Raw genomic sequence first — 11675 nt, 5'->3', positions numbered from 1 at the left:
AGGCAAAATAATAATTTTGCCCTAGTGACTTCCCCATAAGCTACCCTTAAATAGTATAGACTTTTTAATTTTTTTTAATAATTTTATGGCTTTTTAATTTTTTTTTTAATTTATCTCAAACAAGGTCTAAGAGTGCATTAAAGACGAGGGGAACATGTTCGCATCCTCTAGCTTTATGATGCAAGGCATTGTAGTACTTGGCAAGGCATTCTCTATCCCCATTTTTAATATATTGTGTCCCAAATACTTTTTTCATCCCATGACGTACCAACTCGTAATTTTGAGAAATTAATTATTTTGACACATCTTTCAATACAGAGAATGTTTGGGACTTGGGATAGGTAAAATAAAAAGAGAGGATATCATTTTTCACTGATGTGTCAATTCTCAATTAAAGGATTAGTTATTGTGGCATATCATGTGGTGAAAGAAAGTTTGGGGTATGAGACGAGAAAAATGACAATATAGATCCCACTTTGTTATACAGCTGCAAATCCATGCCCATTTTTCTTGTTCATCCCAAACACTATTTTTCAAAGTGCCAACTCTCAATTAACCCATTTTTCTTAGCCATTCCAAATCATGTTTCTACCCCATGATCTGCCAACTCTCAATTAAGAAGTAACTGTATTGACAATTGTTTTGTTGTTGCAGTTCTGTCATCCCTTCAAGGGATCCAATCTCGTTCCTCCAAAATCACGCAGAGTAAGTAGGTTTTGTTTAAACAACTATTGATTTGATACTCCGGGAAAAAAAAAAAAAAAATGAATGAATGAATGAATGAATGAGAAAATGCTTGGCACCATGTGAGTGTTTGGTAGATTTTTTAGTAGTTTATTTTGTATCCATAGCATTGCTCATGAGGAAATGCTTAATTTGAAAGATAAAAAGCAGCTGTTTATTTGGAATTGTATGTGAGTGCAGATCAAGTGGTATTCATTTCAGTTGTGCTTCTGGTAGCTTTGTTTGCTTTCCAAAGATATGGGACAAGCAAAGTTGGGTTCATCTTCTCCCCAATTATGCTAATGTGGTTTGTTTCAAATGCTTTAATTGGTATCTACAATATTATCAAATACCATCCCTCCATTATTAAAGGGGTCTCTCCTCATTACATATACATCTTCTTTCTGAGAAATGGCAAAACAGGATGGGAAATTCTTGGTGCAATTTTCTTGTGCATAACAGGTACCCCAATTATTTCTTCCGAAAAACTTTAAGTTTGGTTGTTTTTGTTTTTTGAGTTTTCAAAAACAAAACCATTGAAAAGTTTAAAAACACTTGCCATTTTCATGTCTCTTTCATTTTTGTGCACAAACAGGTTTTTTGAATTAACTTTTTGATGTTTCATACAAAGTGGATTTTTTCAGAATATTTTAATGAAAATAGTCTTCAAAAACAATTCGCTAAAAAATGAAAATTGGATAAATAAATAAATAAAAAAAAGAGAAAAAGAAAGAAAGGAAAACACAGCCAAACCTGGGTAAATTACAGCCGCACTCCTGTAATTTTCCTCTGATATTTGATCTTTGTAGTTCTAATTGTATCAAATTTGCCTTTGCATTTTTTATTTTGTATTAATTTAGTCTAATTAATAATGTTCCTTTCGAAATTGGATTAGAATCAAGACAAAATAGTTCATTTACTCTTATCAAAGTTATTGAGTGTTGACGGCTAATTTTAATTTCTGTGTTAATTGATTAATGTTCAATTTCTAAAGGAATGTAATCAATTAGATTAAATTAACACAATATGAAAAATTAAAAGGAAAAATTGATATAGTTAGAACTATGTTAACCAAATTGATACAGTAAGCAAATTGAACACCATAAGTTGCTAATCCTTTTAACTATGGTTACAGGTGCTGAAGCCATGTTTGCTGATCTAGGCCACTTCAACAAGAGAGCAATTCAGGTGATTAATTGGGAACCCCACCATTAATTAAGTGATTTCATTCATATGTAATTTTGTTAATCTAATCTAATAATAATATACAAAAATGCTAAAAAGCATCACCCAGATTTCTGGGTAATGTAGTTGTATGGTGGAGATTGAATTGGTATATTATGGGCCCAAGTATGACATGAATTTAAGCTTTAGATTGATATTTGTAGATAAAATTTCGGGTAAAATTTTTGGGACTGCGGTAGTATTACTGAATAATACCTTTAATGAATGGTGTTCACTTGTGCAGTTGGCTTTCTCTGTCTTTGTTTATCCAGCATTGGTTCTCACCTACGCGGGTGAAGCAGCATATTTAGTTAAAAACCCAGATCAAATCGGCACGGCCTATTACAGTTCCATTCCTAATCAAGTTTATTGGCCAATGTTCGTCATTTCTACGCTTTCTGCAGTTGTTTCAAGTCAGTCTATGATATCTGCAAGTTTCTCCATTGTCAAGCAGTCTATGACTCTGGGTTGTTTCCCTCGAGTTAACATGATACACACTTCTTCCGAACACGAAGGGCAAGTCTACTCCCCAGAAATCAACTATATTCTCATGTTTCTCTGTGTTGGCCTTGTCATTGGTTTCAAAGGTGGTGTTGCACTCTCAAATGCTTATGGTAAGCCTGTCAAATGTAAAGCAGTCTCTTGAAAATAGTGTCCTGAAAAGTGCCTTGCCTATACTCTTCAATTCTGTTTTTCTAGTTTCTGTTATGGAGTATGATTTCTTGTTCTTCCACAATTGATATACAGGTGTGGTGGTCATCTGGGTCATGATCATTACGACATTTTTAACAACGCTGGTGATGCTGGTGATCTGGGACACAAATTTCCTTCTCATCTGTGCATTTTTCTTGCCATGTGTACTAATCGAAGCCATATTCATGACATCCTTGCTTAACAAAATCCCACAAGGAGGATGGGTACCATTTGTTATCTCAGTTTTCTTCCTAGTAGTCATGCTATCTTGGACCTATGGAAGGAGCAAGAAGAGTATGTATGAGGCAGAGAAGAAAATGAGTTTAGTTGAACTGAACCAAATGATGTCAAGAGGGGACGTTTATCGCCCACTGGGACTTTGCTTCTTCTGCACAGACCTTGTCAACGGAATCCCACCAATCATCCGCCATTACATTCAGCACACAAACTCAGTTCACGAAATCATGGTGATCATCACGATGAGAACACTCCCAATCAAAACTGTCCTCCCAGAGGAACGGTTGGTGGTTGGGAAACTGGGACTTGGAGTTTACAGGTGTCTGGTTCAGTTTGGTTACAAAGACTCACCAAGCATGAATGGAGACGACTTTGTTGCTTCGGTGGTGGGAAGACTCCGCGAGCTTGCCGAGACTGCTGGAGAAAAGCAAGAATTGGAATCGGCTGCAGAGAAAGGAGCTGTGTTCGTGATAGGCCGGACCATTCTCAAATCAAACAAGGACAACAGTTGGTTTTCTCGCTTCATCATAGATCACTTATACAGATTCCTTCAAAAGAACAGCAGGGCTGCAATTTCAACACTTCAAGTAGTCCCACCAGAAAATACTTTGCAAATCGGGATGCTTTACAAAATCTAGAACCAGCCCAACACATCTTCATTGTGTACCTATGTGTTTGTTAAAATGTTGAGAAATGAACTTGCTTGGCAGCAGTATTACTGTTTTGGTTTCCCCTTCCAGTAATGGAATTTATAAATATATAAGCGAGAAAAACCATTTTTATCAAAATATGAACACCATCTCTGCAGGGACTTGGGGTGTGATAAAGCACTAGACTTGGAAAAGATCAAGTACTAGTACAAACAATTAAAAGCAACTTTTGAGTTTATCATCCTTTTCCAGAACCTCTTTCTGTCCATTTCAGGATTCAAGAGGAAGTTCAACTTTTTTTTGGGGGGGTGGGTAAAGTTCAGACTTGATTCTTACATAGAACTAAAATAAAAGTATTAGCAAGAAATGGGCTTTCGCCACAGACAAACACAATGAGAGCACACTTAGCCCATGGCATACTTCTGAGTCCAGCTCCTTGCAGTTGTCTCATACTTGTTCCTGTCTGTCTTGTACATGTGAGCAATCTCCGGCACCAGTGGATCATCAGGGTTTGGGTCCGTCAACAAAGAACAGATTGAAAGCAACACCTAGAAAATTGATGCAAACCATTTCAGCCACTCAAAAAGTGAAGGCAAATCCAAAACATTGCTAATAACTACTATCAAGGATTGACAACTACTAAAGGGTGTGTTCGGATCATGAATCTGGATAGGGATTTGAAAAAGGAAAAGAGAAAGATTCAGGTATAGTTTGCCTGATTTATATCTAGATGATAAACAAGATCAGTGAATAATAATCTACCCAGACCAAAAAACCAAAAGAATAGCATATAATCTAATGATAATCAACACCTGAACACAGTTTGTTTAGTTTGCATTCTCTCAATTAGTAGCATACACAGACTTTCAAGTTAGACAACACTATGCTATAGCACAAGAACCTTGGAAATCGTCAGGGCAGGGCTCCACTGCTCCTTCAAAATGTCAAGGCATATGCTCCCATTGCTATTTATATTTGGGTGGAAAACCTTCGTCCTAAATGCCACCTGCATGATAAATCCACATGAGAGAGAGAAGAGCACACCAAGTTTGATCCCAACAATAAAAGTATCAGGAACACTAAAACAAGAAGCATTGAAAGCAACAACCATGATGACACTACAAAGACCTCAAATAGGCACTTTGTCCTGCATTGACTTCTTTAATGAATCTGAAGCCAATGTGGAGAATTTTTTTACCATTTTAGTAGTCAGAGAGAAGGGCAAGGGAGCTTTCTGTACTGGGAGGCTCTATTTAATGACAAAACAAAAGACTAATGCACTTCATGGAGAATATGCAAAATGCTCACCGTACAAAGAAAGTGGCAATGCATAGGTTTATCAGTTAGTCTACTTAAAAGTAAAAATCCCTATTCTTTACAAAATTTATCATACGACAGAGCACTGTGCTCTGCTTCTGCGCAGTACAAACTTTCTTCAGAAAAATTAAAATTAGCAGTAATTACAGCACTATTAGTTGCTCTTTCACTCAGATAATTTTATGTGCTTTAAATGAGACTAGGATGTAAATAACAATCAGTTTATAAGATGATTGGAAACAACCACCAACAAAATAATAATTGGTCTCTTTTGAAAGGTAAACTAGTAGTTACATCAGATTCTCCTATCATAATCATTTTATATATTCTTGTTTTCATATGATAGGCTAATTTTACTGACTTAAAAAGTTTCTGGCCATGGGCTGTTAGAGTTGTCATGGGTTGTAATATGAGTCAACCCATGTTGTTGGATCTCCAAACATGTTTTTTAGTTAGTTTTAGAAGCGAAAGTCTAATTTTCAAATTTTGAAGTCAAGTGCCCTTTCGGAATTAGGAATTCTTTTTAAAAAAAGTCATATAATACTTATAATTCAATGAAGAACATGCTTTAGAGCTTTTTGGAGCTTCTTTGGGATTGTGTGATGCATTCCTAATGCTAGGCGTGATGCCTATGGGACTCTAGGTGGGATGCCTTTCATCTTATTTTTCTTAATTTTCTGCAGTTTAAGCACTTTTAATGATAGCCTTGCAGCTCCACCTTTTGTTAGCCATAAAAACCCTAAAAACCTTTCTCTCACCAAGCTTTCAACCACAAAACTAAGTATTATCGCCCCAAAAACCTACTTTATAGCTGTCCCACACTACATTTGGCTAACTATTTCTCTTTATTCATCCTACGTCACATCACATGTGAGCTTATGGAAGATAGTCCTGCCATCTCAAGTAAAGTAAAGAACCATGCATGATGCACCACCATAACCTTGTGTGAGTTTATGCAAATAAGCTTCATCCACATTATAATTGCGCATCATGGAAGGGATGGGTATAGAAGCATAAACCTAAGAAAACTGCTCTAACTAGAAATTCATTTCATCATAATTTTCCTTATGACAGTCACAATTTCATTATACATCTTTAATCATGTCAATATTGAATATTGTATATTCATCTAGTACTTCTTCCTTTTCTAAGGGCAACTATTTTATATTCAATAAACCCAATATATGCTTTCTAAGTCAACAAAGACAAAAGCAACATGAATTATGCATAGCAATATATCCACTCCACAAACAAGTGCACCATGCTTACACGTAACAATATAAACTCCATAGCAGATTATGCTTGTGGGCAGCAATCTAGACTTGGCCAATTTCCAGCACAAACTATATTCCAATTACCTTTGATGTAAAAATTAAATGGATATACCATGATAACTATGCATTTATCTTCACTTTTCTAGTGAAAAATCTTAGCAGTGAATTTGTCATTAGTATTTTGTATTTCAAACTGGAGAAATAAGAGAATGCAAACAAAATATCATGATAACTTGTATTTTTACAAATATTACCTAAAAATTCGATGACGACTGAGAAAAAAATCACAAAAGCTAGACTTGCCAAGAAAAGCCCCAAATTTCTAGAAAGTAGACTAGGTATTAGAGGTGTACAGCCCATAAAAAATTCACAAAGCATAAGACCACATAAACTTTAAACTCAGCAAATTTGCACATTCAAGACCGAGTTGAAAATAAGTAAAACAAAAAACAAAGCAATTAATAAAGTTCGATATGACACAGTACTCGAGCAACAACACGAGAAACGATTAGAGTGGAGGAGACACCTTAGGTGGCTTGAAAGGGTAATCTGGAGGAAAATGGATGGTAACTAGAAAAACCCCACCAGCATAAGGACTGTCAGGTGGACCCATAATTGTTGCCTGCCAGTGAAACATGTCTTCAGCAACAGGACCTGAAACAAATACAAAATAAAGCAAAATCATCGACAAAAGAAAAAAAGAACTGCACAAAAAGTGAAGGACAAAAATTTGTATGATCAAAAGACATAAGGTTAGACCTAAAATATTAGGGTTCATGGGCATGCACATGCACTGCACAGAATGAAGAAGAAACAAAAAACTATGACGCAAAGGTACTTCAAAAAACATGCCGTACCCATACCGGGTACTTACTACCAGTGTATGGTACCTCGTATGATACTTCTACATATGTACCAGGTACACAAATCACATACCACGTACATGAAACACGTATCCAAAAATTTTCTTCTTAATTTTTGACATACCCAGACGTACCTAGCATGTACTCAAGCCGTACCGCACCTCGCTTGAAACAATATTTTCTTCTACTACAAAGATATAACACATTTCACTTGATTTCTTTTTTATTTTTTGTTTTATACTTAGCATGATTTTAAAATTAAACTATGGTTTGTAAGTTATTTAATATATTGACATTTAATTTTGATTTATATTTTTACTTTTGGCATTAAATGTTAATTGTAGGTTGGATCTTAACAAATTAAACCATTTAATTAATTTTTGCATTACTCTAAATTAAAAATAAATATTTTTTTACAAGCGTGCTAAGGCATACCCATACCCTATTTTTTTTTAATTTTACTGTATCGACGTACTCAGATCGTATGAATACCAGTACTCATACTCGTACCTGTACCCGTACCCGTGCTTCATAGACAAAAAATAACCATTTACAGATTTTTTTCTTAACAAAAACAAGGGGGAAAATTTAAAAAAAAAAAAAAAAAAACAAAACAAAACAAAACAAAAAGCAAAAAACAAAAAAAAAAAAAAGAACATGTCTACAATGTCAGCAATAGCTCAAATTCCAAGCCTTCCACCAAACCTAATGGCCCAGATTCGTGAAAAATGTTAAACACAGCACATTTGGTGAGGTAAGCCATTTGGACCAAGAAATCGGTGCCACACACTATCTGCAAGTTGCTCCAATTTTCAGACCAGCAGCCCACTTTAGAATTTAACCATATTGTTAATATCTATATCGGCTTAGCATTGCTGTTCAGTTATATTTTTATGAGTGCCCAAGGGTGGTTTCTTGCTAAGCTGGCATGTGATGTCTGGATATTTCAAAAATAGTCACTTCCCCTTTCTGCCATTCTGTTACAGACATTGGTGTTGCAGTGGATTAAAATTTGGATACCATGCATGTCTAACACCTAAAGACACAACACTGCCAAAAAGTCAAGCTGAATCGATGTAGCAGACAGGTCATCACTCCAACTAACAAACCTTAACCAACTACCCATACAAAATAAAGAGTGAAAAAAGAAAACCAACTTAATCCTAGTGGAAGCTATAGCTCCCACCACAGTTCTACATACCGATATCGAGAGACAAATCCATATCAGTCGCAGTGTAATGGCAGCAGAAGTGTTGAGTAATAAATATCAGGATATCAGGAATCGGGTGATATGGCCATGAATTTCTTAAAACCATTCACAACTACACTAAAATTTAATGATACATATTCGTTTACTCTTAAACATAATATGTCACATTTTAATCAATGTACTGATATAAAGAATCATTTTTTACATGCTAAGATAATAAAAGCAAATCAATTACAAAAAAATATATATATATATACACACACACAACAAAAAGTCCATCAGCTCAACTCACCTTAGACATAATACATCAAAAAATATAGGGGTAATAACAATTCAGGGTATGGATTATTAAGACATGAAGGGTGCAACTCTTTGTGAGGTGGGGTGAGGGTGCAACTCTGAGTTGCACCCCTCCATGTTTGTGTAAATTTTTTTTTTCTTTTTTTTTTTCACTAAGGAGTAATTCCCCCAAAAATATATACTTCTTGTTCTACATTTTTTTAATAATAATTAAGTTCATTATTCTCCATTTAGAAAGCGCTACAAATCAGCTCTAGTTTTACAATAATCTTAAGAAATAAAATATATGCAATGAATTTACTTCACATCTCGGTATTGTTCACCCAAACTCACAACTTCGGGTGGGAGGTTTGGGCACCCAATGACTGCACCATGCTTTCAGTTTATCGGAAAGGTTTCGGTCAGTGGAAATTTCTAAAATAAGAGTATCACAAATGCCTAAAATCAAAGTCTCAAAAACCTTCAAATCCAAAGGGTTCAGCATTTTATGCACCTCAAAATCCATAAAAAAAAAAAAAACATTAGACATCTAAAGTAAAACTAAAATCAATACAGGATACCATCTAAACTAGGGAAGGGATCCACAGCTCTGTGATCTCCAAATCAGTGGCGAGCTTGGTGCCCGACATTGCAATCAAGGAAGGACTCACAACCCTTGTTAGCAAATCTTGGTGATAAGATGATGACCATGGAGAAGTTATGGTTATGGTGACGGTGGATCCATCTCAGCCCCAAGCTTCCTATGTTCTTTGATGCCCTTGGAGGCGTTTGGCAGCCTTGTGATAGCAATTTGAGAGGAATGTCGGCCCTTCAAACTGATGGAGATTTGAAACCAGAGGGCAAGTGATGAGAGAGAGAGGGCGAGTTAATGTGGTGCATCATCACGTAAAGAGAGAGATGAAGAGATAGATAAAGGGAGATGAAAAGATAAAGAGAGACAACTCAAACCAGGGGTAACGCCAAGTAGAAGTTAGTGCCTTCAACTGAAACCCTGACCGGGATAAGATAAAATATTGAACCAATATAATAATGCCACATGTAAAGTTACTTATTTGTTAATAAATTTTTGTCAGTTCAGGTGTTTACGGTTGGATTATTTTCAAAGCAGAGGCCGATTGAGAAAATGATGTTTTTATAGCTAATGCCCGTAGTTGATCAAAGCTTCTTTTGAAATGACCATTTCTTGTATTGTCAGGTCACTCAATTTGGGCAAGTGATTCAGCTATTTGAACATCCCTAATAACCCCATTTGATACCAAATCAAAGTACCACTCTTGTTTTCAAACACAAAACAATCATATACAAAGATAGGCAAGTCCCACATCATTGGAACACGATTACCACTCCTCTAACCCCCTTTACATAAACAGCCCCATACTTCTTTGTCCCACATTGGCCAAAAACCAAAATCTTGTCTTGAAATTGCATCTATAAAAGAAAAGGCAAAAGGCATTCAGTCAACCGACAGGGCCAAAGTGTTTTGTGGGATTGTATTGCCCACGTCTGGTGTTTCCAACTGATTCAAAGCAGTTCGTCTCACAAATTGGCAGGTTCATTTGTGATATTCATTTACAGTGATACACTAGGGAGTACCTGCATGTAAGGCCTAAAAACCAGTACAAAACAGCCAATTCACAATGAACCAGCCAATATTTATAACCACGTCTTCCACTAAGATTTAGGCCTTATTTGGGGAGTGGCTAATATAGCCAAAAAGCCACTATAAATTGTCACATCACTACAAACCAGCCAATATTTATAACCACAGCTTCCACAAAGATTACCATCTAGACGCTAACAGAAATATAATTTACATGTAAACTAACTAGCCAATTTGGCTTCAATATCTTTTCCATTTTGCCATTTTTGTGTGTGTGTGTGTGTGTGTCTCAAAACTCAAAAAATGCACAGCCACATTCACATTTTTTTTTTTTTCTGGGTCAATGCTGATGATCTCCAAAACTGGGGGTAGCTCTCCCCTGTTCATTCGCCCATCAAACAGGATGAAGGTACAATTCAATCCCAGGTCTCTGGTAATACTACCAAGAGATTTTACAAACTAATCTAGCCGGCACCTTAAACTATGTTCACATATCAAAATGAAAACTTGTCATGGGTTAATCATGTATTTTTCTTCTGTGGCATAGATTTATGACCATGAATCATGGTTCTTTTTTTTTATGACCTAAACAACAGAAAGTCTAATCATGTATATAAAAAATAGAAATTCATTTCAAATAAGAGGCTCAAAAATAAAATTTAAAAGAAAATACTTGGTAGGAGATTTGAAACACAACACATCAGGAATGAAAAAATTACCTGAACACAATCCCAATAAATCAACTCAAAAAAAAACTTACAAGGAGAGGGATCACAGAACAAATTAAGGCATCATAAAACATAGATAAATGCATAAATAAACATAGATTGAGCAAATGTGAAAGATTATACCAGCGCTGCAAGATGTAGGAGGATCCTTCTGGAGATCCTTGAGTTCCTTCGAGATCCGCTTTGAAGCCATCGCTAGACCTGCGTTTCAACAGCCCGATCACCTCAGATCGACATCAAAACAAATTAACAAAAACATAGAGTCGGAGATGTGTACTACCTGTGGAAGAAGTAGATCCTCAATCAGAGTTGGGGTTTTTTTTTTCTTTTTTTTTTTTTTTTTTTTTGGAATGAATGAATGAATGCTATGGAAAAAGGGGAAAGTTAGAAATGAATGATATAGGCAGGGCAGAGAGTGGGGCGAGGAGGAGTTGCAGCCTCTCTCTTTCCTCCGCTTCGGCTTTTGCCTCTCTGATTGATTCTTCAACCCCAACACACACACATGATTATTATAAATTGCAGAAACATGAAGGAGTTATTTATTAAAGTACTTTACTAATATTTTTAACAATTGTTTTATGAGCTTTTTTTTTTTGATATTCTAAATTAGAATTAACTCAATTTTTAAATTATTTAAGAAATTGAACTGTTTTTTGAAATTGTATTTTAAAAATGTAATTTTAAATTAAAAATTATATTTTTAAAATATAATTTTAATTTAAAATCGCATGTTGAAAATGCAGGATATCGTAGTAAACATGCGATTTCAAGTTAAAATTATATATTGAAAATGCGATTTTCAATTTAAAATTGTATTTTCAAAATGCGATTTCAAAAAGGAAGTTAATTTCTCAAA

At 35.3% G+C, this 11675-nt stretch overlaps 2 protein-coding genes across 2 annotated transcripts; one reads left to right on the top strand and one right to left on the bottom strand.

The window, feature by feature from the left end:
* The first annotated feature begins 888 nt into the window (after nt 1–888).
* On the top strand, nt 889–3665 carry LOC114262991 (potassium transporter 26). Its single transcript, XM_028203451.2, has 4 exons — nt 889–1185; nt 1859–1911; nt 2192–2561; nt 2695–3665. The coding sequence occupies exons 1-4, from the start codon at nt 1020–1022 to the stop codon at nt 3513–3515; spliced, it is 1410 nt and encodes a 469-aa protein (XP_028059252.2). The 5' UTR covers nt 889–1019; the 3' UTR covers nt 3516–3665.
* A 32-nt stretch (nt 3666–3697) lies between these two features.
* Nucleotides 3698–11388, bottom strand: LOC114272225 (ubiquitin-conjugating enzyme E2 10). The gene is made up of 5 exons (XM_028213889.2): nt 11100–11388; nt 10943–11020; nt 6645–6772; nt 4429–4533; nt 3698–4075 (listed from the first exon to the last, which is right to left on the bottom strand). Exons 2-5 carry the CDS (start codon nt 11010–11012, stop codon nt 3932–3934), a joined length of 447 nt encoding a protein of 148 aa, XP_028069690.1. The 5' UTR covers nt 11013–11020; nt 11100–11388; the 3' UTR covers nt 3698–3931.
* Nucleotides 11389–11675: the final 287 nt, after the last annotated feature.

Source organism: Camellia sinensis, chromosome 1 (assembly GCF_055761805.1).
Source record: "Camellia sinensis isolate YWXY chromosome 1, ASM5576180v1, whole genome shotgun sequence".
NCBI lineage: Eukaryota > Viridiplantae > Streptophyta > Magnoliopsida > Ericales > Theaceae > Camellia > Camellia sinensis.
Note: the sequence above shows the minus strand (reverse complement) of the source record. Positions and strands in the feature narration are given on the sequence as shown.

What these genes read in the sequence shown, in the direction of transcription:
- LOC114262991 (XM_028203451.2), top strand. Translation starts at nt 1,020, where the DNA reads ATGCTAATGTGGTTTGTTTCAAATGCTTTAATTGGTATCTACAATATT. An exon ending in TCAACAAGAGAGCAATTCAG is followed by an intron (nt 1,912 to 2,191) that starts GTGATTAATTGG and finishes TCACTTGTGCAG; the next exon opens with TTGGCTTTCTCTGTCTTTGT. An exon ending in TGCACTCTCAAATGCTTATG is followed by an intron (nt 2,562 to 2,694) that starts GTAAGCCTGTCA and finishes ATTGATATACAG; the next exon opens with GTGTGGTGGTCATCTGGGTC.
- LOC114272225 (XM_028213889.2), bottom strand. Translation starts at nt 11,012, where the DNA reads ATGGCTTCAAAGCGGATCTCGAAGGAACTCAAGGATCTCCAGAAGGAT. An exon ending in TCCTACATCTTGCAGCGCTG is followed by an intron (nt 6,773 to 10,942) that starts GTATAATCTTTC and finishes TATTTGTTTCAG; the next exon opens with GTCCTGTTGCTGAAGACATG. An exon ending in CTGCCCTGACGATTTCCAAG is followed by an intron (nt 4,076 to 4,428) that starts GTTCTTGTGCTA and finishes TCAATTTTCTAG; the next exon opens with GTGTTGCTTTCAATCTGTTC.